The sequence below is a fragment of the Narcine bancroftii genome, chromosome 3, assembly GCF_036971445.1.
Source record: "Narcine bancroftii isolate sNarBan1 chromosome 3, sNarBan1.hap1, whole genome shotgun sequence".
NCBI lineage: Eukaryota > Metazoa > Chordata > Chondrichthyes > Torpediniformes > Narcinidae > Narcine > Narcine bancroftii.
In genome coordinates, this window is record NC_091471.1 from 52880542 (window position 1) to 52906909 (window position 26368).

The following is a 26368-nucleotide window of genomic DNA, read 5'->3' on the forward strand; positions in this document are numbered from 1 at the left end:
CACCCCCAGCAGGCTGCAGGCAGCAGCCCCAGCTCCTCGATGCTGATAGCTCCAGCCTGACTGCTTCTGTGATGTCACCACACACACGTAATGCACTTCAGGCCCGACGCTGCATGATGTCATCACGTAAGACTCCACTGTTCCCAGCACAGGTCGCAGCATCAGTGACCCTAGACCAGGACTGCCCCCATTCCCTTACAAAGGCAATGGAACTGATTGAAGTGCATGGACACCATACCAATTGCTTACTTGACTCGGGTTCAACCGAGAGTTTTATCCGTCCAGACCTGGCCCACCGTTGCACAATGATTATTCTCCCCACTGACCAGAGGATTTCATTGGCGACCAGGTCGCATTTGACTGGGGTAAAGGGGTATTGGGTGGTGACCCTGAAAGTCCATGGCATCACATTTACGGATGCTGTGCGCTCTCGTATTGCTGTGACTGGACTTTCAGTGCCAGTTCCGAACTGTTTTCCTGCACTATGGGTGGCCCCACGCTCCACTCTCTGTCTGTAACCACTCCACCCCGGAGGCCTCCTGCCAGCAACAGCCCAAGCCACCCGCCCCCATGTCCCAGTGCCCCACTTGTAGCCTCTCCACCCTCCGGGTTGCTCCTCCAGCACTCTTCGAAAACTTCACCCCTAGCTGGAAACCAGTGGCCACCAAAAGCCGACAATATAGTTATGAAGACAGGAAATTTATCACAAGTGAGGTGCGCAGACTGCTGGACGAGGGCATTATCGAACCGAGCTCAAGTCCCTGGAGGGCCCAGGTGGTGGTTGTTAAAAACAGGGAGAAGCCACAGATGGTGGTTGACTGCAGCCAGACAGTCAACCGCTTCACACTTCTGAATGCGTACCCCCTCCCACAGATCACAGATGCGGTGAATCAGATCGCCCAATACCGTGTATTCTCCACCATTGACTTATGATCGGCCTATCACCAGCTCCCGATCCACCGAGAAGACCGACTTTTCACGGCCTTCTAAGTGAACGGGTGGCTGTATCAATTCCTCAGGGTACCCTTTGGTGTCGTGGTTTTCCAGTGGGAAATGGACTGGATGGTAGACCAGAATGGCTAACAGCTACTTTCCTGTATCTGGACAATGACACCATCTGCAGCCATGACATGCAGGACCATGATGCCAACCTCGAGAAATTTTTTCAGACTGCGATTCGGCAGAAATTAACCTACAATTTCTACAAGTGTGTCTTCCGGACCACTCGGATCACAATTCTAGGTTGTATGGTGGAGAACGGGATGGTAATGCCAGATCCTGACCACATGCGTCCCCTCATGGACTTGCCACACCCCACACCCAAAAGGCACTCAGACGCTGCCTGGGTTTCTTTTTGTATGATGCCCAATGGGTTCCACACTATGCCGACAAGGCACAGCCACTTAGCAAGACCACCTCCTTCCCCCTGTCAACTGAAGCCAGAGTGGCCTTCGACCGCATCGAATCAGACATCGCCGCTGCAACGCTGCACGCCATCGACGAGTCCATTCCGTTCCAAGTAGAGAGCGATGCATCTGATTTTGCACTGGCGGCCACTTTGAACCAGGCCCGCCGGCAGGTAGCCTTCTTCTCCAGGACCCTCCAGCGCCCTGAGAGCCAACACTCCTCTATTGGAAAGGAGGCCCAGGCCATAGTCAAAGCAGTACGTCTTTGGAGGCACTACCTCACTGGCAGGCGCTTTACGCTGCTGACCGACCAACGCGTGGTCTCGTTCATGTTTAGCAATACCCAGTGAGGTAAGATCAAGCACAACATGATCGCTAAGTGGAGAATTGAACTCTCCACCTTCAATTATGACATACTGTACTGGCCTGGTAAACTCAATGACCTGCCAGATGCACTGTCCAGGGGGACTTACGCCAACATACAACTGAACAGGATGCAGAGACTCCACGAGGAGTCCTGTCATCCAGGGGTCACTAGGTTCGTTCACTTTGTTAAGGCTCGCAACCTGCCCTACATGGTCGAGGAGATTCGCTCCATGACCTGAGCCTGCCCAGTGTGCGCTGAGTGCAAGCTCCACTTCTTCCATCAGAAGAACACCCACGTCATCAAAGCCACCCGACCCTTTGAACATCAAAGTGTGGACTTCAAGGAGCCCCTACTGTCAACCAAATGTAACACCTTTGTATGGTGATCGACGAGTATTCTCGCTTTCCGTTCGCTGTGCCCTACTCGGACATGACTGCCTCCTCAGTCATAGAGGCCCTGCACAGCATCTTCGCCATCTTCGGGTACCCCAGTTACATCCACAGTGACCGGGGGTCCTCATTTATGAGCACAGAGCTGCAGCAGTACCTTCTGGAGCATGGTATTGCTTCAAGCAGGACCACCAGCTATAACCCACGCGGTAATGGGCAGGTCGAAAGAGAGAATGCCACCGTCTGGAAAGTGGTTACGCTTGCCCTCCAGTCCAAAGGCCTCCCCACCGTTCACTGGCAGGATGTGCTCACTAGTGCCCTACTCTCCATCCGCTCCCTCTTATGCACTGAGACCAATACCACCCCCCATGAAAGGATGTTCTCTTTCCCAAGGAAATCCGAATCAGGAATAACCACGCCAGCATGGCTCATGGTTCCTGGGCCTGTCCTCCTGTGACGCCATGTCCGGTACTCAAAGAACGACCCTTTGGTTGACCGAAATGATGCTGCTCCATGCGAACCTGCATTATACATACATTGAGTACCCAGATGGGTGGGAGGACACAGTGTCGGTAAGGGACCTACCCCAAGCCAGATCGGACCCAGCAATGCTCCCAACCAAACCTCCAAATCCTTCTCCCCTAGGTCACGTGTTCGAACAGAGGGATCAGCACCACCCCACCAACCCAGGCCAGCCTGTCGACAACGCCATTGGGGAATTGAACGAAGCGGTGGCCGCACCCAATGAGCCCGCTAGTGACACGACTCCAGCGATCCCAATTCCAGCACCATGGCGGTCATGCCGAACGATCAGGCCCCCTGACCATTACAGCCCCTAACCTCCCACCAGTTACCCTCCTTTTTTTAACAGCCCTCCAATTCACCCTGGGGTCAGTTCTCAAATAAGGGGTGAATGTGATAGCATGGATTCTATCATTAATGTGTATATGTATATATTGTGGTATAGGATGGTTGTGAGTGGCTGAGAGCTTAGCCATGCCTACTGGCAGGTCTTAAAGGGTTGCTCTTAGCCAGACCCAGATCTGGACTGCTCGACCTACATGTGATACACTCCAGTCTTCTAGTTAATAAAAGCCTTGGTTTGGATCAACAAGCCTTTGATTCTTTCGATGTGCACTACACCAAGATAAATAATAAGTTGAAAGCAAGGTGTTTCTTCACCACAAAGGTCCATTGAATTCTACATTGTAATGGTAACTGATTCACAGTTATATTGATTGTTTTCAATAATTCTCACAGTAGCTTATCTTTCGGAATTGCCACAGCAAAACAAAATCATGAAACTATTAAAATCTGCAGCTTTGATAAACAACTTTTCAAAGTAGACACTGTCTTTTGTTTCTCATCCTCGAGGAATAAAAAACACTGAAGGGTCTCTGCTTTTGAGAATAGAAAGCAGAAGAACACAAAAAGCCATTAAAACACTGATCAAAGTCATCATCCACATTAGTCTACATTAGGTCATTTTGGATTTAAATATAGTTGTGTCTAATAGTCTGACATATTTTATTGATGGTGCAAACTCTGGCCTGTGCCATAGGAGTTTGCAGTGGCAAGTTGCCGAAAATTTCACTTTGATTTAATACATTGTTGACTTGGATAGTTTCCCTAATTTTCTAGTGTGTTTGAGGTAAATGAATATTTAATTCTCTATCTAAGCCAATAAGATGGGGGCTCTCAAGAAATGTTCTGTCCAGTTTAACAGTACAGTGCTCAGTGTGTAAAAGCATTTTGTTTAGGTTTATATGAAAATCCTGAGGAATTTCATTAAAGAACACAGGAACCGAGTTTCAGGGGAAGGTTAAACAGGTTAGGACTTTATTCCCTGGAGGATAGAAGAATGAGGGGAGATTGATAGAGGTATTTAAAATTATGAGGAGATGTAGGTAGGCTTTTTCCACTGAGGGTAGGTGAGGTACAACCCGAAGACATGGGTTAATGGTGAAAGGGGAAAAGTTGAGGGGGAACCACACAGAGTGTGGTGGGAGTGTGGAACGAGTTGCCAGCTGAAGTGGGAAATGGGGGCTCAGTTTTAACATTTAAGAAGAATTTGGACAGGTACATGGATGGGTGAGGTATGGAGGGCTATGGACGGTGCAGGTCAGTTGGACTAGGCAGAAAAATAGTTTGGCACAGACTAGACTGGTTGAAGATTCTGTTTCTGTGCTGTAATGGTCTATGGTTCTAAGCGAGAAAAAGCATGTCTCTGAATTAGATTGTGACAACCTTCAACTGTTACATTCTTCAAAACCTTCTCATTTGTTTCATCAGAATCTAAATATTGTATTTATAAAAATCATGATTGATTAAAGCAACCTCAGAAAGCTGGATATTGTCCCCTTGACATCTACTCCCATTACCAGAGGAGACGCTCCACTTGCGGACACACGTCCTCCCTCACCATTCAGGGCTACAAACAGTCCTTCCAAGTGGAGCAACATTTCACTTGTGAATCTGCAGGGGTCATTTACTGAATCTGGTGCTCCAATTGTGGTTTCCTCTACATCAAAGAAACGGGCGCAGATTGGGAGATCGCTTTGTTGAATACCTCTGTTCCATCTGCCGCAATAGTGTGGATCTCCCAGTGGCCACCCATTTCAATTCCCCACCCATTCTCTTGCTGACATATCTGTCCATGGTCTTAGACTGAGACCACCTGCAAATTGGAGGAACAACTCCTCATCTCCTGTCTGGGCAACCTTCAACAGGATGCCATTAATATTGACTATTCCAGTTTCTGTTTAAACCATCCCACCCCTCTTCTTCCCCTGTTGCCTTTCCCCCAGCTCTCTCTCTCTCTCTTTTCTCTTTTAGTTATCTCCTTTCACAGAGCCAAAATCAATTCTAACCTCTCCTCCTAACACCTTTTGTTGGTTTTGACTCCTCACCCAGCCAGCCTTCAGTATTTCTTATTTCGCGTACCTGTTCTTTGCTTATTCCCTGAAGAGAGCCTCAGGCCTGAAAAGTTGGTAATATCTCTACCTCCTATGGACGCTGCGAGACTGGCTGAGTTCATCCAGCATTTCTGTGTGTATTTAGCATCAACTGATAGCCCAGGAGAAAGGTCTGGATAGATCACAACAGTTTGAAAAGAGCAGCACAGATAAATCAAGTTAAGTGACACCAAACCTGAATTTTAAAACACAGCAGATTGTAGGAGGAAAAAAATCTGATTGAAAAACAGGACCAGTCAAATTGTCGGGGAGGTGTTCTTCTTTTGTAAGCAGAGATCAAGTTTGTCTTTTGGGATGTACTGAACATTATTTTATGTGAATTTTCCACTTTTGGCGACATGTTGGCGCTCAAAAAGCCTGCCATTGTTTGTTGTCGCTGTTTAACCGCTGATACAGGTATTCTACTGATGTTGCTTAGTTCTATTGTTCCAAAATCAAAAGAAATCCCAAAAACTGAAAAACATCTGGTCCCAAGCAATTTGGATAAGGGGTATTCAACCTGTATTTTGTTCTTATATTGTAAATCACATAATCTTCTGCAACCAGGGATCAAGTTGAATATTACAGAATTAAGATTTTAAACACATTATCTTTAATTAGTTTGATAATGATTAGAAGGTCTATTTTGGCCTTGAACATGGACAAGTAGACAATTTTAATTAACTAGATTTGACAGAATTTTGGCACATTCTTCAGGGTGGGAGGGAGGCATGAAAGGAAGGCAATTAAATAAATTGTTACTATTTGGAAACCCGTGGCATGCAGCCACCATTGAATACATTACTTCTCAGATTATCATCAGGAGTGAGTTAGAGAGCATTGCTTGAAATGCTGGACTGAAGCTTAAGTAACCAAATTTCAAAGGAAGTTAATGTGCATATATGCCTTATTTTGTAAAATAACAAACTGCAGATACTGAAAACCTGATACAAAATTATAGGAATATTCAACCTAGCAGGACAGGTAACATTTATGAAGAGAAAAATGAAGCTAACATTTCAAGTTGATGATCTTCATTAGAACAAAATGATGGAGGATTATTAACTTGAAACATTATTTTTTTTAAATATACATTTGCTGACTCGCCACTGAGTACTTTTTGATTTTTCTTTGTTTTGATCAGTTTATAAAACTTTCATATTTTTTTAAAATCAATCTAAGAACATTTTTAACACTATTATTTGACATGGCCCAGTTGATGTTGCATATTTGCACACTTTAAAGAGATTTGCCATCAATTATATTAATGGATTTTTCAGGCAGTATTGAATTGGATTGCTTATTGTCGCATGCACTGAGATTGAGTAAAATGCTTTGTATTGTTTGCTATCCAGGCTGGTAGTGCAATAGTAATAAATAAAGAACTTTGTCGTCAACAGTGTTACAATAAGTCAAATAGTTCAGGTTTAAAGTATAGTACAATGCCTCGTCTTTTCCCAGTTTGAGATCCATTTTAGAGTCTGATAGCAGCAGGAAACTGACCTTGAATGTGGAGACTCATTTTCTCAAGTGCATGTATTTTCTGCCTGACAGAATGGGGGAGAAGAGAGAGAGACAGGGTAAGATGACTCCTTTAAAATGTTAGCATTTTTCCCAAGACAGCAGGAGTTGATGGAAGAGTAGTTAGTTAGCACTTACAACTCCCAACAGTTTTTTGCACTCTTGATTTGAAGTTGTGATATACCTAGACAGAATGATTTGGCATATCTGTGCAAGCTAGTTGGAGACCTCAGGGACGTATCAAATTTTCTCAGGCTTCTGAGGAAGTAGTCGATGCTGCGCTTTTCCAGTTGCGAAATTGACATGGTTGGAACCGGACCGTGATATTTATTCCAATGAACTTCATGCTTTCCAGCATTTCCACCTCTGATATATACAGGGACACATGCTCTCTCTGTACACTGGCTTCATTTGGCTGATATTGAGAGGCTGTGATCCTGATATCAACCTACCAGGTTCTCCATTTTCTTCCTACAACACATGTCTGTATACTTGTGAATGGAGTTGCAGCACTGTATGAACAGTCAAGAGTTTTGGGGAATAAAGTGTTGAGAGAAACATTTTGTGAGTGCACCTAGCTGTGTTGGTTAAAGAATCTATGACTGCGCCCTCCACCACACTGAAGTGCTGAGTTCAACTCCCAGTGGAAAAGCTACCATGGGCCATGGTGGACAAAACAAACTGGCTGTAGAAAGGAAGGTAGAGATCAGGCCATGGAACAGCTCATGTCAACTGCTTTAATGAATCCTCAAAATGGATTTTTTTAAAGATACAGTGTAGTAACTGTGGTGATATGTAATTACACCACAAGGTCACCAGGGGTCATCCCGGTGACCTTGTCTATAAAGCAGTCCAGAGCTACAGTCTAGCCTTCCAGGTTGGTCTTGCAGAGACAAGACCTCTTAGTGTACATATTAGTTTATTAAAACTGTCTTATATTCGCACTGCTGGTGTGGTTATTGTCAGTACAGTGACAGGCCCTTTTGGCTCATAAGCCTGTGTTGGAGGAAACCCATGCAGATGCAGAGAAAATGTACAAACTCCTTAGAGATAGTGCCGGCTTCAAACCTGGATCAAGAGCACTGCAATAGTGTTGTGTTCACCATCACATTAACCATGCTGCCCTATTATTATCTTCCAGTGAAGATCTATCTCAGTCCTGCAATCCTTCATGGAATGGTCAGTGCTATCACAACTTTACTGGCCTCTGACAGGGAAAGTTTTAACAAGTCTTCAGAGTTACCAACCAACTATCTACTCAAACTTGTTAATTATCATGTTGTACAACTTGAGCTAGGGTCCACAACTATACACTTACACCAGCTAAAGTCAAATTCTGGAAATTCAATTAGACCAGCCTACATTGATTAATTCTGTAAGTTCTTAAGGCCTGCCTCCCCTTCTACCAAAATGATAAAGTTGTAGAAAGAAGCATCTATGCTAAAGAATAACCCACACAGTCTAGCTCCAGCTACTTGAAATGACCTGCTGTAATTCCTTCTTCTGTTTTCCTTTTGGGAAAGGAAGGGACTGGAATGTTAAATCACATGCCACCGTTTACTTTGAACAATGCAAATATTGTTGGTGAGGATGGGCTTAACTCAAACTTGTTGAACAAGAGAGAAATTCTTTAACTTGGCAGAATGTAGAACTTGTGAATGGACATGCTGTTCCTACCAGATGAACATAAAACCTCATATTTCAACATTTCTTTAATAAAACCCCACAAAACCACACCCACCACAGCTGAATGATGCCCTATCATTTAACTTAAAGTAAGTCTTTCAAATCAGTGAATTGGTTACCATAAAGTAAACTTCAAGGAGCCAACATCTGCAGCAAGCTTTCCTGAGCAATTACTGTATTGCATTCCATGAGGTTGCCCTTCATAAATTTGCCAGTACTACTGTAACCTCATGAACTGCTGAGCTGAATCTTAACTTGCCCCCGCACCTTCTGAGTCACAAGAAGAATTTGATCCAACACTTGCTGCAGAAAACAACACAATAGAAAACAATATTTTTATTCAGAAAATCAAGCATTGAAAAGAGGCCAGTTATGATGCACTCAACAGGTAAGATATTTTTAGGCTTCAATATTTAAATACTTGGCATATTAATGAAAACCATACAAAATTCCCACTGATTTTTTTTTTGCTCAGCACTGCAAACGCAATTCTGCTCTATTGTTTTCTTGCCTACAAAAGTGCAGTGATCATTACTGCAGCAAATTCAGTGTTGATGATCTCAAGAACACAGCTCAATTCCCCATTAAATATGCTCTCAATTTTTTTTTCTCTTCAGTCCAACAGAGTGAACTCAGCAAGTATCTAACCCAATGGTTCTCAACCTTTTTCTTTCCACTCACATACCAATTTAAGTAATCCCTATGCCCACCTCACTAACAAAAGGCAAAGGAGGAAAAACCCAACACCCAACCCCAACCCACCAATTTTCCCCTGCAGCCGCTGCAACTGTGTCTGCCTGTCCCGCATCGGACTTGTCAGCCACAAACGAGCCTGCAGCTGACGTGGACTTTTACCCCCTCCATAAATCTTCGTCCGCGAAGCCAAGCCAAAGAAGAGAAGAAAGAAGATGCCTTCAGTGCTCTGTGATTAATAAGGGATTGGTTAAGGTGGGATGTGAGTGGGAAGGGAAGGTTGAGAATCACTGCTCTAGACCCAATTGTTAATGAAATATTTTGCTTGAGAAAAATTGTCATTGGCCCATTTTCTTTGGAGTTATGAAACTGTGCATATAATGAGTCAAATAGGTATGATTAAAATAATGGTTTTTGAACTTTTTCTTTCCACCCACATACCACCTTGAACAATCCCTTACTAATCACAGAGCACCTATGGCATAGGGAATACTTAAAGTGGCATGCAAGTGGAAAGAAAAAGGTTGAGAACCACTGGTCTAACCCTTTCTTTGCAACCTATTCACTGGCTCCAAAAAAAATAACTACAAATCGTATGACATCAAACCTCCACAGTCTGCTTGTTGGTCATAGTATACAAGTCTTCCAAACCGATTACTGTACTTGATTATTTTGTGATGGCTGGCGGTCCAGAAATGCGCTCTGAACCTTCAGATGAGTTTTATTTGTAAAAAAAAATATAAGAGGAGCAGGAGTAAGCCATCTGTGCTGTTGAGCTTGCTCTACCATTCAATAAGCCCATGGTTGATCTGGCTGCAGACTTAGATCCACCTATCTGCCATTTCCTCATTACCCTCAATTCCCCTACTATGCAAAAATCCATCTAATTCTGTCTTAAATGTATTTAATTTGGCAGCCTCTACAGCTTCCTTGGGTGGAGAAATCCAAAGATTCACCACTCTCTTTTAAAAGCACCTCCACCTCAGCTCCATCTTAAATCTACTCTTACCCTACCCACCCCACCCCACCCGCTCCTCCAACTCAACCAAATTTTGAGGTCATTTTCCTTAGTACTAGTCTCACACACCAGTGGAAACAATTTTTTTGCCTCTATCTTCTCTATTCCTTTCATAATTTTACTTGTTTCCGTAAGATCTTTTCTCATTCTTCTGAATTCTATTTAATCCCAGGAGATACAATCTTTCCCAAAGGCTAACCTCTCTTTTTTATTTTTGAATGTTTTTTTTTATAGTTTCTAAAGTCAAACATGATAAACAAAAGAAAATCACAGCAACCATCAATTCTTTTCTTTGGCTTGGCTTCGCGGACGAAGATTTATGGAGGGGTAATGTCCACGTCAGCTGCAGGCTCGTTTGTGGCTGACAAGTCCGATGCGGGACAGGCAGACACAGTTGCAGCGGTTGCAAGGGAAAATTGGTTGGTTGGGGTTGGGTGTTGGGTTTTTCCTCCTTTGTCTTTTGTCAGTGAGGTGGGCTCTGCGGTCTTCTTCAAAGGAGGTTGCTGCCCGCCGAACTGTGAGGCACCAAGATGCACGGTTTGAGGCGATATCAGCCCACTGGCGGTGGTCAATGTGGCAGGCACCAAGAGATTTCTTTAAGCAGTCCTTGTACCTCTTCTTTGGTGCACCTCTGTCTCGGTGGCCAGTGGAGAGCTCGCCATATAACACGATCTTGGGAAGGCGATGGTCCTCCATTCTGGAGACATGACCTACCCAGTGCAGTTGGATCTTCAACAGCGTGGATTCGATGCTGTCGGCCTCTGCCATCTCGAGTACTTCGATGTTGGAGATGAAGTCGCTCCAATGAATGTTGAGGATGGAGCGGAGACAACGCTGGTGGAATCGTTCTAGGAGCCGTAGGTGATGCCGGTAGAGGACCCATGATTCGGAGCCAAACAAGAATGTGGGTATGACAACGGCTCTGTATACGCTAATCTTTGTGAGGTTTTTCAGTTGGTTGTTTTTCCAGACTCTTTTGTGTAGTCTTCCAAAGGCACTATTTGCCTTGGCAAGTCTGTTGTCTATCTCGTTTTCGATCCTTGCATCCGATGAAATGGTGCAGCCGAGATAGGTAAACTGGTTAACCGTTTTGAGTTCAGTGTGCCCGATGGAGATGTGGGGGGGCTGGTAGTCATGGTGGGGAGCTGGCTGATGGAGGACCTCAGTTTTCTTCAGGCTGACTTCCAGGCCAAACATTTTGGCAGTTTCCGCAAAACAGGACATCAAGCGCTGAAGAGCTGGCTCTGAATGGGCAACTAAAGCGGCATCGTCTGCAAAGAGTAGTTCACGGACAAGTTGCTCTTGTGTCTTGGTGTGAGCTTGCAGGCGCCTCAGATTGAAGAGACTGCCATCCGTGCGTTACCGGATGCAAATAGCGTCTTCATTGTTGAGGTCTTTCATGGCTTCTTTCAGCATCATGCTGAAGAAGATTGAAAAGAGGGTTGGTGCGAGAACGCAGCCTTGCTTCACGCCATTGTTAATGGAGAAGGGTTCAGAGAGCTCATTGCTGTATCTGACCCGACCTTGTTGGTTTTCGTGCAGTTGGATAACCATGTTGAGGATTCAATTAATCACATATAACAAAACACCGGTTTTAAACTATTGCATCCTCCATTTGTATGAGAAATGCAATTACACTGTAATCATTTTTTTTTTGAGAGGATCCCTAATTACAAGATCATTCATTTTACCTGTCTCAGTGCACAGGACCAGATCTAAGATAACAAGTTTTCTCAATGGCTCAGTAACATGTCGATCAAGAATGTTATCACAGATGCATTTTTAAAAATTTAGACATAAAGCATGGAAACAGGCCATTTCACCCCGTAAGTCCATGCCCCCCAATTACACCCCATTAACCCATATCGCTCCTTAAGATTAACTTGTCCAACCAGATTCATCCGAACTATGTGCAAGTTAAAGTCCCCATGACAATGTTTTTAATTCTATTCTTGCATGCATCCGCTATTTCTTGGTTTATTGCCTGGGCCACTGAAATGTTATCTGGTGGCCTATGGACAACCTCTACCTGTGTTGGGTTTTTTTTTCTTTACTATTCTTAATCTCTACCCTGATGGATTCAACATTCTGCTTAGATTTTATAATGTATCTATCATACTTAATTGCTATTTCATCTCACTTAACGTCTTACCTTGCCTATCCTTCCCTATCACCTGAAATCCCTGGATATTTAATACTCAATCCTCTCCACCCTGCAAATACTTTTCTGTGATGCCCACTAAATCTTACCCCTTTGGAATGATTTGTATCTGGTCTGTACTGGTCCCACCTCCCCCAAGAATTCATTCCAATATCCCAGGAAACTGAAACTCTCCCTCCTGCACCACTGATTAAGCCACACATTCATCCCGTTCCACTATTCCGACTATTACTTGCACATGGTATAGGTTATATTCCTGAAATTATTACCTTTAACCTGGCTCCCTAAATTCAGCTTGTCATGTGCATTATAATGTTCACAAGAACAAATAATGCTTCCACAGGTGTAAATCCAAAGAGGTGCTGGCTTATTTAGAAGCAAAAAACACAATTCACTTACATTTTCTATCCTTCAAGCTGTCAGTGCAGTCTGAATGTTCCAGACTATCTGAGACAATGTGACATACGTTGATGCACTTCCTTTATCTAAATGAATCACAATATGAACATAAAGTTGAATACAGAAGGAACAACTACATCAATGTATTCTTCACTTACAGGGAAGTCAGCCTCAAGATATAGCAACACTGGGATGTGCGTTGCATAATAGTGTAATTGTATCACACTATAGCATCTGAAATACAGTCCATTTTCTTATATACAATCATTCATTTTGCTATTTCAGCTTCAATTTTCCACTTCTCCACAGTAATATCACTGTTTTCCGACACAAGAAAAACTTCTCATTTTTGAGAAGTGATTCTCTGATCTCAACTTTCATTATTTTACTTCTTTAACAGGCTCTGCATAACCTGTAGATGAAATACTGACCCACCTTTTGTATTTTTTTCATATGATTGGTCCACACCATGGTCCTTTAGCATTGCTACATCATAGTCCCAGAGGCCCACGTTTGATCCTGACCTCCAGTGCTTTCAGAGTGGAGTTTGCACCTTCTCCCTGAGCATCCTCTCTGGTGTTTTCTTGTTTCATCCAACTCCCCAAAAGCATGTGAACATGGTTGAGGGGAGCAACTGTTCCTGACCTGGAAGTACAAGTCCTGTGGCAACTTTACCTCTGTCCTGATGGCAGTAAATTCTGGGTGGTGTGAATCTTGGATGATTGCTGTTGCTCTCCAACAACAGCATTCTATGTAGATTTTCTTGATGTTATTCAGTTTTGCCTGTGATGTACTGGCCTGTGTCCACTACCTTTTGCAGAGCATTCCACTCAGAGATATTGGTGTCCCTATACCAGGCTATGATGTAACAGTCAGCACACTTTACACTCAGCACCTGTAGAAGTTTGCTAAGGTTTCTGATGACATATCAAACTTCCATAAATTTCTGAGGAAATAGATATTGTAAACTATCCCCAGTTAGATGAATGTCAGGAGAACCTGGTAGAAGTTGCAAAGCATTCAAGTGGGCAATGGGATGAATGAGATTGTTCTGAGAGCTGGGAGAAATTCAATGGGACAAATAGCTTCCTAAATGTATGAAGATATATCTAGCAATTATGCAATTTTTGGTTTACTGTAGCTGCACGGAACACAAGACTCTAAAATTAATTCCTGTCCAAGTTTCATATGGTTCTTGGTTTATTAGAAAATGCACCAGGGATGAGGCCACAAAGAAATATACTGCCACAAGGATCTAAAGTGTGATGAAAGGACAATGCGCCTGAATTGGAACAAAGTTTACAAGGAAATTAGAATTAGGCCATTAGAAAATATACGAGTTGAAATCATGTTTTATTTCCATGATCAACTATAAAAAGTCCCCAAACATTGCAATGCCATCATTAAATTTTAAGCAACAAAATGTGAAGTTTATTCCATTCATTAATTCAGTCGCAAGGTCCATTCATGATTCTGACTCCTGCTTCAGCTTGTAGTGAACCTCTGGTAAATTCCGCAGCCGTTCTGCAGCCTGTAGGTTAAAGGACAATTTAGTCACAGTGGCAAACAGATTAATTAATGTAACAATTTAATTATAGTACAATTCAAACTTTCAAGTTTATCAAGGAAGTGCAAATACAACTGCCACCAGTAACCATAGATTTTGTCTAGTTGGTTAATGAATCTAATACTGTAACCTTTTCAAATCTACAATGGATCTACTTGGTGTTTCCTGTAAAAAAAACACCAGCTGGCCACATGCAGCACTTGCTATGTTAATACAACATCTAAAAATGGACTTGACTGCGACAATGGAAATGGACGTTCAAAGTTAATCTCAGAGTACATACATGACATCACACACAACCCTGAGATTCTTTTTCCTATGGGCCAGGCAGAACTTCTACTCATTGGTAACTGTAAACTGTACTGAAGAAAGATACGAATATAAGAGAGAAATGTAAAAGAAATAAGTATAAACAGTGCAAATACAGAAAAATAAATATTTGGTAATAAATAATAAGCAAAATATATGTCCTTAAATGAGTCCCTGATTGAGTCTAATATTCAGGAGTCTGATGGTTGAGGGGAGCAACTGTTCCTGAACCTGGTAGTACAAGTCCTGTGGCAACTTTACCTCTGTCCTGATGGCAGTAAGTTCTGGGTGGTGTGAATCTTGGATGATTGCTGCTGCTCTCCAACAGCAGCATTCTATGTAGATTTTCTTGATGTTGTTTAGAGTTTTGCCTGTGATGTACTGGCCTATGTCCACTACCTTTTGCAGAGCATAGAGATATTGATGCCCCCATACCAGGCTATGATGTAACAGTCAGCACACTTTACACTAAGCACCTGTAGAAGTTTGCTAAGGTTTCCAATGACATATCAAACCTCCATAAATTTTTGAGGAAGTAAAGGCACTGAAATGCTTTCTTCACGATGATATTAGTATGTCAGGTCCAGGAATAGCCCTCCAAGATAATAACTCCCAGGAATTTAAATTTGCTCAACCTCTCCTCCTTTGATTCCCCCAAATGATCGTTGGATCGTACACCTCTGATTTCCCTTCCTGAAGTCTACAATCAGCTCCTTTGTCTTGGTGACACTGAATGAGAGGTTGTTGTTAGTATACCCTTCCCACAAGTTTTCAATCTCCCTCCTGTATGCTGACACATGCCATTTTTTAATACAACCACTACCGTAGTATCGCCAACAAATTTGTAAATGGCCTTGTTGTACTGAGCCACACAGACATAGATGTAAAGCAAATTGAGCGGGGGGCTAAGTATGCAATCCTGTGGTGCTCTGGCGCTGATGGAGATTGTGGAGGTGTTCTTGCCAATCCGCATTGATTGGGGTTTGGAGGTGAGGAAATCCAGGATCCAATTGCACAATGGGTCTATTGAAGTCCAGGTCTTGCAGTTTGCTGATTAGTTTTGAGGAGATGATGGTGTTGAATGCCAAACTATAAACTGAGATAAACTCCATAAATGATTTTGTCATTTCTAATTTGCTGTCTTAATTTTAACCATCCTTTCTGACTCAACATCATTTGCCAAATGTAACCAATTTTCCATGTGTTTGAAAATGCAGGTAGCTGACAAAAATGAGAAATTAGAGGTCTTGGCATTGACCTCTGCAGTTTACCATGTGAGATTTAAGATTATTTTATTGTCACATAATAAAACAAAAAAAATTACATGAAATTTTGTCTGCCATACAGCCGCTCCTGCAGCACTGCTATTTTTTAATTAAATTAAACCTAAGATGATGAAAATACTCAATATCTGCAATGAGAGCCCTTTGAGAGTTGATATCTATCCCTGCTTTGAGAAGGAGAACTCAACTGTGCCTATGAGAATCCCTACAAGGCTAAGGACCCTGTGATATCAAAAACGTCTACAGGTGCAACATGGAGAGCATTCTGGCTGGTTGCATCACTCTATGGTATTGACGTACCAATGCTCAGGACAAGAAAAAAACTCCAGAAGGTTGTTAACTCAGCCAGTGATATCACGGGCATCAGCCTTCACTCCATAAGAGGCAGTGTCTCATGAAAGCAGCCTCTGTCCTCAAGGACCCCCATCACCCAGACCATGCCCTCTTTAACTTAGCCACCATTGGGAGAAAGATACAGCAGCCTGAGGATAAGCACTCAGCACCACAAGGTCAGCTTCTTCCCTGCTGACATCAGATTCATGAATGAACAATGAACCATAGACGCTGCCTTACTTAAAATTTTTCTTGCATCATTTTTGTTTATTTTGTAAGATGGTTTATATAAAAGTTTTCACTGTCATGCTGCCACAAAACAAACAAATATCTGTTTCTGATGCCAACATCGGAACATCATTCAAGAGGGTGAACCCTCACAAGGTGTCAGACCCTAACCATGTACCCAGCAAGGCATTGAAAATCTGTGCCGACCATCTAGCCGTTGTGTTCATGGATATCTTCGATCTCTCACTACTACAGGTGGAGGTTCTCACCTCCTTCAGAAGATCATCAATCATCCCGATGCCCAAAAAGAACAGGGTAAGCAGCCTCAAATGACATCTACTGTGATTAGATGCTTTGAGAGGTTTGTCATGGCCAGATTAACACATACCCAAGCAAAGGGCTGGACCCACTTTCACCTATCATCACAATCTCTCCACAGCAGATGCAATATTGCTGGATCTGCGAAAACAGCAATTCATACCTACAGCTGCTCTTCATTCACTCCAGCTCAGCTTTCAACACTATTATTCCCTCAGTGCTGGTCAACAAGCTCCAAACCCTGGGGCTCTGCATCCTCCTCTTTGATATATCATTGTAAACCTTAGCAAACTTCTACAGATGCTTAGTGTAAAGTGTGCTGACTGTTACATCATAGCCTGGTATGGGGGCACCAATATCTCTTGATGAGAAACTGGATCCTCGACTTCCTCATCAGAAGACCACAGTCAGTACAAATTGGAAACAACATCTCCTCCTCACTGAAGATTAACACAGGCACATCTCAAGGATGCATGCATAGCCCATTGCTCCACTCACTCTGTACCCTTGACTGAGAGGCCAGGCACAATTCCAATGCTATCTACAAATTTGCCAATGACACCACGGTTGTCAGCAGAATCACAAAGGGCAATGAGGAAGAGTACAGGCGGAAGATAGATCAGCTCTTCAGTGATGTCACAGCAACAACCTCACACTCAATATTAGCAAAACCAAGGAGATGATTGTGAACTTCAGGAGGAAGTCAGGAGAACAGGAACCAGACTTCACTGACAGCTCAGCGGTGTCAAGAACTTCAAATTTATTCATTTCCATGTACCATTGCTGTACTCTCAGGCTCTCTTCTGATTTCCAAGTTGACATTATACATTTTTTTGCTACAGCTAAGGCTATCATAATAAATCTTTTTTTGCGCTTCATCCAGTTTGAGGCCTAATTCTGTTAATCTCAATCTGTTTCCCAATTTATCCTTTAAGTAGGCTTTCAGTTGATGGTATGCAAACATTGTACCATGAGTTATTCCATATTTATACTTCATTTGTTCAAATGTTAATAAATTATTTCTCAAAAAACAATTTTCTATTCTTTTAATTCCTTTTCTCTCCCATTCTCTAAAGGAAAGGTTATCTATTGTAAAAGGGATTAGCTGATTTTGCGTCAATAATAATTTTGGTAGTTGGTTATTTGTTTTTTTCCTTTCTAAGTGAATATTCTTCCATATATTGAGTAAATGATCATACATGGAACATAACAGAAAGGGTTTACCTCGGACCTCCACCCTCTAAAATGATAAGAAGACAAAATGACTTGATCCAGTGTGTAAAAGTAGATGACACAATCTTCTTGTTTATTTTCATTGTGTGATGACATTGTTTAATGGGTTTATTGTATTGTATATGTTGAACGTTTAATGGGTTTGGAGGGGAGTGGGAAGTGGGGGGGAGGGAAGGTAGGGTGGGGGGAAAAAAGGGGAGAAAATGCCACTGTGTATATTTAAGAGGGAAATGTTTGAATATATTTTGATTGATATGGTTCACAGCGTGAAAAATATATATTTTTTTAAACTTCATATTTCTGGGTGTCAACATCTCTGATGATCTATCCTGGAGCCTCTATGACAATGCAATCACAATGCCAGCAACTATATTGAGGAGATTTGTTATGTCACCTGTTATGGACCCTGGACAATTTTATTTTCGGACCAGGGACAGGACTGAACCTATGGCAGGAGAGAGAGGAGTGCGCTCTGCTGTGAAGTGCTAAAGTAGCATTGGGAAACTGACACCTGTGTGGGAAGCTCTGAAGCAGCGCTGGGAGAAACGACAGCCGTCAAAACTGTGAGAGCCATGCGTTGGAAGCTGGTGGGCTCGCAGAGAGCACGCCTGCTGTTTTCTACCTTTCTCCACTATTCGGGAGAGCTGAAGGCAAGTGCTGGGGCAGTTGAAGATCCAAATGCCCTGAGTTTTGAATAAGTTAGTCGGTGGTTGGAGGGCAGTCAGTCAGATTGTTGATATGTGTGTGCATGTTCACCTGGCAGCTTCAGTTAGCTTTGTTCATGGGTGCTAACTTTCTATCAGTGTGCTCACCCAGTAGTTTCCGTGGGAGAAAGAAGATTGAGCAACTTTATCCGCACGTGCCAGCACTGTTGATAGTGTGAGAGAGTGAGAGAGAGACCTGGCCTTCCCCTTCCAGAGGAGAATTTCATGTGACAGGAGTTACTTGACAACCCAAGACAGGGTGTTTATAGGGGAAAATTTGTGTGACAGTAGGTCACTTGTTAACCCTAAGGTGGCCTTCGGAGGCATGACCCTCATAGTAGTGACTAGGAGGTCCTGTATGAAGAATTAAAGGTGGCTGTTGCCACATTCAAAACTCAGGAAAGTCTCCTGACAAAGTCGTAAGTCTACAGTTATTACAGTTATCTGTCTCCATGTCCAACTAAAAGACCAGAGTGCAACTAAACTAAGAATCCCAAGCCTGGAGACTAAACTCTGCGAGCTCTTCCTTTTTGACTGACGGACTTGATGTGACTGACTTGAGGTTTTGTTTTGGGAGTTTTCTTTTGGGAATTTTGGGTTGGGACTGTAAAGGTCTGTTTTTTTTTCCACATTCATGTTTTACATATCTGTTGTTAATATATAGTTGCCATAAAGGTTTATGTTCGGGTGTTAAGTTTATTGAGTTAATTCTATTAATGACAATTGTTAATAACTTTTGAGTTAAACTTAACCATCTGTTTATGCATCTCTTAATTGCTGCTGGTGCGGCATAACACACCAAAGACTCAAAAACGTCTACAGGTGTAACATGGAGAGCATTCTGGCTGGTTGCATCACTCTATGGTATTGACGTACCAATGCTCAGGACAAGAAAAAAACTCCAGAAGGTTATTAACTCAGCCAGTGATATCACGGGCATCAGCCTTCACTCCATAAGAGGCAGTGTCTCATGAAAGCAGCCTCTGTCCTCAAGGACCCCCATCACCTAGGCCATGCCCTCTTTAACTTTACCACCATTGGGAGAAAGATACAGCAGCCTGAGGATAAGCACTCAGCACCACAAGGTCAGCTTCTTCCCTGTTGACATCAGATTCATGAATGAACAATGAACCATAGACGCTGCCTTACTTAAAATTTTTCTTGCACCATTTTTGTTTATTTTGTAAGATGGTTTATATAAAAGTTTTCACTGTCGTACTGCCACAAAACAAACAAATTTTGTGACTTGTTCATGACAATAAATTCTGATTCTGAGAGAAGCAGTGATAACATTTCAGATGCTATCTGACCTGTTATTTTAAGAATTTTTCTCTTCTATTTCAGATTTTTGCCATGTAGAATTTATTCCTTCCTCTAACTAAAATTTCTAAAAACATTTGGATAAAATTCATATTTATGGTTTCCACATCTCAATTTTAATCCCAGTTTTACTTTAAATATCTGCAACTTCAAGTCTCTAATGTCTTTTGCAAGTTAAGGAAGCAACAGGTTGTGTTGCGTATTATTTTTGGGATGATACCTACAGAAAAAAAAATGAAATTGGGAAGATAGAATCTCTCTCTCACTTCTCCTTGTTTTCATTTACAAGAAAAACATAAATATACCCTGTTTACTCCTGAAAATCCATTCCATTATTTCAGATGAGAATGAAGAAAGAATCAAGAACCTATAGGTTATTCACATCTTTCTTCCCAATCTATTGGTACTTTCCCCATTCAATATCTCCTTCATCACAGTCAGCTCCTCAAACTTCCTTCCAACTCTTTTAGCATTGCCTTGGGTTACATTGGTTCTGAACCTTTTTTTTTGCATGAAATTATTAAACTTTACATTTTATTTTAGTTCTCAATTTTATTAAGTCATGGGAATCGAATTGAATGTTTCCAAAAAGGCCAGTAGTTTTTTGCCTGGAGAAAATGGCAATGAGATGATTTTTGAATTGCTTGTAGGCTGGGTGGTTATTGCACTGTTTTTGGGGAGAGGCTCTAAGATTTTAATCCCATGATAATAAAAGAATAGTGAGAGACCTAAAGGAAATGTTGACATAAGGGGACTTTTTTATAACTCTGCTACCTTTTTTCCCTCGGCCCAATTTGTCTTTGATGAGCAAGCTCGTCCTATTTGCTGTGTTCAACATTTTCTGTCCATCTACCTGCATAAATGTCATTTACAATTGTTGCTGCCTTTACCACTTCCCCAGGCATCCCTTCCTTATATCTAACACACTCTGAAAAAGATGTCTAGTTTATTATATTTTATTTATATAGCTCATTTAAAAGTGCTGTACAGATAATAAATTACATCTTAGCTTAAGTAGCTATTTAAAGCACAGTATAAAACGGGCACCTGAAGTTCCGAATTGTACATTCAACATGGTTAACAATCAACAATCACTTCAAAACACTTGCGAGTAAAAATACAACTTCAGCCTGGATTTAAAAGAATTAAAGGAAGGGGCTGATTTAATGGAGGGAGAAATATTATTCCACAGTTTGGGGGCTGCTATCGCGAAGGCGCAATCTCCTGAGTTTGGGATTTGAGTGCGGAACAAATTGGGTGATCTGAGGGGTCTTGAAGTGGAGTAAGGCATTAGGAGATTGGTGATGGTAGGAGGGGGCTAGTCCATTGATGGCTTTGTAAACAAACTGGAGAACATTAAAACTATTCTGAGCCGTACTGGCAGCCAGTGGACAGAGGCCATAATAAGGGTGATAGACTCCCCTTTCTTGGCTCCTACGTTCTGAACCAGTTGCAGATGGGATAATGATGACTGACTAATTCCTGTGTAAAGTGAGTTACAGAAGTCTAAATGGGAGAAATTGAGAGCATGCATAACTTTCAATGACAGGAATGATTTGATTTTGGCAATAGTGTGGAGCTGGAAAAAAGCTGGCTTTTACTACTGCATTGAATGGAGGACCATCGCCTTCCCAAGATCGTGTTATATGGCGAGCTCTCCACTGGCCACCGTGACAGAGGTGCACCAAAGAAGAGGTACAAGGACTGCCTAAAGAAATCTCTTGGTGCCTGCCACATTGATCACCGCCAGTGGGCTGATATCGCCTCAAACCGTGCATCTTGGCGCCTCACAGTTTGGCGGGCAGCAACCTCCTTTGAAGAAGACCGCAGAGCCCACCTCACTGACAAAAGGCAAAGGAGGAAAAACCCAACACCCAACCCCAACCAACCAATTTTCCCCTGCAACCGCTGCAACCGTGTCTGCCTGTCCCGCATCGGACTTGTCAGCCACAAACGAGCCTGCAGCTGACGTGGACATTTACCCCCTCCATAAATCTTCGTCCGCGAAGCCAAGCCAAAGAAGGAATTGTTTGTCAAACTTGAAGGTGAAATTGAATATCGCTCCAAGATATTTGATGTGTGGTTTAATGAGGGGGCTAAGTTGCCAAGGGTATTGGCGATAATCTTGGTCCCTTTTAAATCTTTCCTCAAGTCAATGCCCTCTAGCTTTAGATTCCCCTAACCTGGGGGGTGGGGAAAGACTTATCTATGCCTTTATGATTTTGCAAACCTCTATCACGTTCCCCTCCACCCCCCTCCCCCTGCCCCCACCCCCTAACATGCCCTCAGCCTCTCCTTACAATTCAAGCTTTCCAGTTCCAGAAGCATTCTTAAGCATCTTTTCTGCACTCCTTCCTGCTTAATGATATTTCTCCCCAAGCTGCGTGACCAGATGTGTACACAATATTCTAAGTTTGGTTTCACCAAGATCTTGCATAGTTCTAGGTGGTAAAGGTTGCAAATGTAGGAAGTTGTCAAAGGACCCTCAGTGAGTTGCTGTGCATCTTTTAAATCAATGGCTTTCAAACTTTTTCTTTCCTCTCCGTTAGGTCTGCTTTGTTCAAGCAGACCTAACATCTCACATACCACGTTAAGTATTTCCTTTGCCATAGGTGCTGTGATTAGTAAGGGGTTACTTAACATGGTATGTGAGTAGAAAGGGAAGGTTGAGAATCATTGCTCTAGACCCAATTGTTTTGCTTGAAAAAAATTGTCATTGGCCCATTTCCTTTGGAGTTATGAAACTGTGCACATAACGAGTCAATGAGGTACAATTAAAACAGTGGTTTTCAAACTTTTTCTTTCCACTCACATGGCACCTTAAGCAAACCTTTATTAATCACAGAGCACCAATGGCATAGGGATTGCTTAAGGTGGTATGTGAGTGGAAGGAAAAAGTTTGAAACCACTGTTTTACATAGTGCTTAAGATGGTGCAGGGGTGGTGAATGGGAAGTTGCTTTTGTTGGATGCTGTCATACCAATTGAATGGCATTGAAATACCACAATTTCACATAAGTTGATTACATTCCATGCAAACTTATCATGCCTTATAATCGACAGGAATACCTTTTAAGCAGTCAAGGTGCCACAAAACAGTGATTGAAGCCTCTCAGTGTGAATACAGGAGGAGGCAATCATTCAGTATTTTTACTCTCCCAGACAGAAGTAATATTTTAGAGAGAAAAAGAAAGGGAGTGGGAGAGAGAAAAGGAGCAATTTTCTTTCTAAACAGTGTATATTCTATGACATTATTATAAATCATTTTAGAGATCATCCTCACCTGTTCAGGAGTGAGATCTCTTTGGGCCTGAGCAAGCAACTCATATCCCACCATAAATTTCTTAATTGTTGCAGAACGTAACAATGGAGGATAATAATGTGCATGAAGTTGCCAATGACATTTGTCATCCAACAAGAAATGCCCCGAGGGGGCTCCTGTTAAAATACAATTATTCTGTTATGACATAACAATGGCAATCATGTCTGCAAGATCTGATACAAGTAAGCATTTTTACTTCAAACAGTATTTTTTTTCAATATTTTAGTGTCCCACAATCAGCAAGTCTGGTGACTCAAGAGCAAGAACTGATATACGGTAGTATGCTTTTTGGTGGAATTATGCCAACAATCGAGATAAAAGATTTCCAGCATTTCAGTGATTACCTAGAATCAGACTACCTGGAATGGTTAAATCCAATCTGCCCTTTAACCTTGCCCCACAGCATTCTGCCTTAGTTTCAGTTTTAGAAGATTGCCCTGTATCATTTCAACCATCTAAACTACCAAGGAATGGCCAGAAGGTAACTATTAAATAGCTGTCAAATTAGCAACCATTTTATACTCCAAACAGAGCATCTAACAGAGTGAGTTTTTTTTTAAAAAGTCAACGGATGAAGTTCTCAATAACAGAAGATTAGAAGATATAACGCATGATTATGCTTTTAAACTATAATCCATGCAATTCACCTCTCCTCCACCTTAGTTAAAATGTATAAACCAATTTAAATGCAGGATGGATGCAGAAACAAATCTGCATACAACTGTCAAGGTGACATTCTTGTCATTTTAACTTCAGGCTCATTTTTACTTTGAAAACTGATCTCAATCTGCATCAGGCAGCAGATACTTACAGACCTAGACACAAGGTGGTGATGACTAGATCCTCAAGACCTGCATCTGTTACCCATGAGAAGATTATGGTATTTTCACAATGTCAAAACAGTCCACTTCATCAGGATTCACCTACACCCATCCCCACTAAACTGGTGAAGGAAGGGCAGGGAGTCCCATAATTTCTGTCCGGCAAAGATAAAAGATTGGTGAAACATTTTCAAATCAGGACGGTGCACGGCGTGGGGAGGAACCAGTAGCTACCGGTCTTCACAAGCACCCACTGCCCATCATATAGGTCGTGGTTTGGGAACTACTCTTGGAAGAGCCAGAGTGAGCAACTGCAGTCCATTTTATCGATGGTGTATACTGCAAATTCTATGCAGATGGGGTAAAGGAAATGAATTTTTGGAGAGTGGGGAGGCCAGAGTTTGATATCATGCTAATGAGTAATTACTTTGTTATGATGGTGTCCACTTTCTTGAGAGTTATTGGCACCAAACTCATTTGGTCTAGCATAGAGTATTCCATCAAGCTCCTGATTTGTGCCTCATAACCTCCTTTAATAGCCTCTAACTTTTATGTGGCTGATCAGGTTGAATATTTATAGAAAGAGCCATAAACAGTAAAAATCTCTATTGTGAGGCACTCAGTTCACCGGAAACTCAAACAAGTGTCCAAAACAAAAGAGAATTTTTTTTATGAATAAATAAAGTTTTAAATAAAAGTTTAAAATTGTAAAAGGTTCTCCGAAGCAACACACAACCTCCTGGGAACAAGCATTCACCCAGCAGAGTGCCCTGGTTGTGCCATGCCAACAGCAGCTGTTTGAATAAAAGTTTCAATAAGGTGGTATTTGAATAAAATGGCAGTGCCCAGGATGAAGAGCTGGCTGGTGCCACTCATCGCTGGGTCAATGCTCCCAAAGTGTCTCCCTATCCCTGCCTGGCAAAAGTCTTTATCTTAATTAATATATTACACCATGTGCACTACCGCAAAGTGTGGAAGGGAGACACACACACGAGGAGTCAAAGTCAAAGACTGATTTACTGTACTGGCAGCTCTGCTTATATTCACTCCTTACTGCTGACGCAGGAGTGACATCATGGCACCTGGGACAAAGGTCATTGGCCTCTGCGGGGTCTGCACGGTTGCCACGTTCATCGGCCATTTTGTGTACTGGGTCACATCCTGGTTAGCAGGCTGCCACAAAATCACCCCCCCCCCCACCAGAGCCAGCGATCAGGGCGACATGGGGGATATGAGGAGAATGGTTGGGTAATGTCCAGGTGTGCTGGTATATCCAGCACACATGTCAACATGTGGTGTCTGACTACTTTATATGGCTTCTCATACGGTCATTGCAGAGGGGTTCTGAACAAAAATGTACTCAAGGGTCTATAAGTCTTTGGGGATGTAGGTTTTGACCTGGAAGTGATGCAGAGGCTGCAGAGGAGCTCGAGTGCTCAGTTTTTCCCTCAGCTTAGTCAATGAGGCTGTGGGATCCTCCGGGTCCTAGCAGTGGCCAAGAACTCCTAATGGTGCACTATATACCATCATGGCTGCAGAGGCTTTTATGTCCACTTTCAGCGTGGTGCGGAACCCCAGTAGGATACAAGATAACTCGTCTACCCAATTCGGCCCCTTGAGTCGAGCCATCAAGGCCACCTTTAGTTGCCTGTGGAACCACTCCACCAACCCGTTGGCCTGAGGGTGGTGAGCTGTGGTATGGTGGAGCTAGGTACCCATCAACTTGGCCAGCGCTGCCCAGAGTTCTGAAGTGAACTATGTTCCTCTATCGGAGATCATATGCTCCGGGACTCCGAACCTCGACACCCAGGTTAATCAGTGCCCTGGCACAGGTCTAGGTGGTTTTTAATCGGCCAGCGGTACCACCTCCAGTCGCCTCGTGGAGCAGTCAATCATGCTGAAGAGATATCTCACCCCACTGGAGACCGTTAGGAGCCCTACAATGTCAATATGGACGTGGCTGAAACGACATCATGCTGGCTTGAAAGTCTGGTCACATACAAACACTTTAAAACAGATCTTGCTTGAAATACTGGAACTCTGCCCATGCTAGACAGCTACACACCTTTTGCAAGAGCTTTGAAAAGTGCTCAAGATACTTCTCTAATGGATTCTGTTTACCAAAGGCAATGAAGAGCATGCTGGAGCTGCTTCTGTCTGGAAGAGAGCTTGCTGTTATAAGAGAGTCAGGTGAATTTGCAAGCAGAGAGAGTCAAACAGGCTTTCTCAGAGAGAGTGAGAGAGAGAGAGAGAGAGAGAGAGAGAGAGAGAGAGAGAGAGAGCACTTGGAATAAGAGAAACAAAAAGTAACTCTGTGATGACCTGAAAGAAAGAGGT

At 42.6% G+C, this 26368-nt stretch overlaps 1 protein-coding gene across 2 annotated transcripts in view; it reads right to left on the reverse strand.

The window, feature by feature from the left end:
* Positions 1-13928: 13928 nt before the first annotated feature.
* The window catches only part of galt (galactose-1-phosphate uridylyltransferase), a 94694-nt gene continuing 82254 nt past the window's right edge, over positions 13929-26368 (reverse strand). For both annotated transcript variants that reach the window (XM_069924091.1, XM_069924092.1), the window contains 2 exons: positions 23172-23326; positions 13929-14125 (listed from right to left, as the gene is read on the reverse strand). In XM_069924091.1, the coding sequence (XP_069780192.1) occupies positions 14060-14125; positions 23172-23326 (221 nt within the window). In that variant the 3' untranslated portion in view covers positions 13929-14059. The remainder of the gene's footprint in view (positions 14126-23171; positions 23327-26368) is intronic.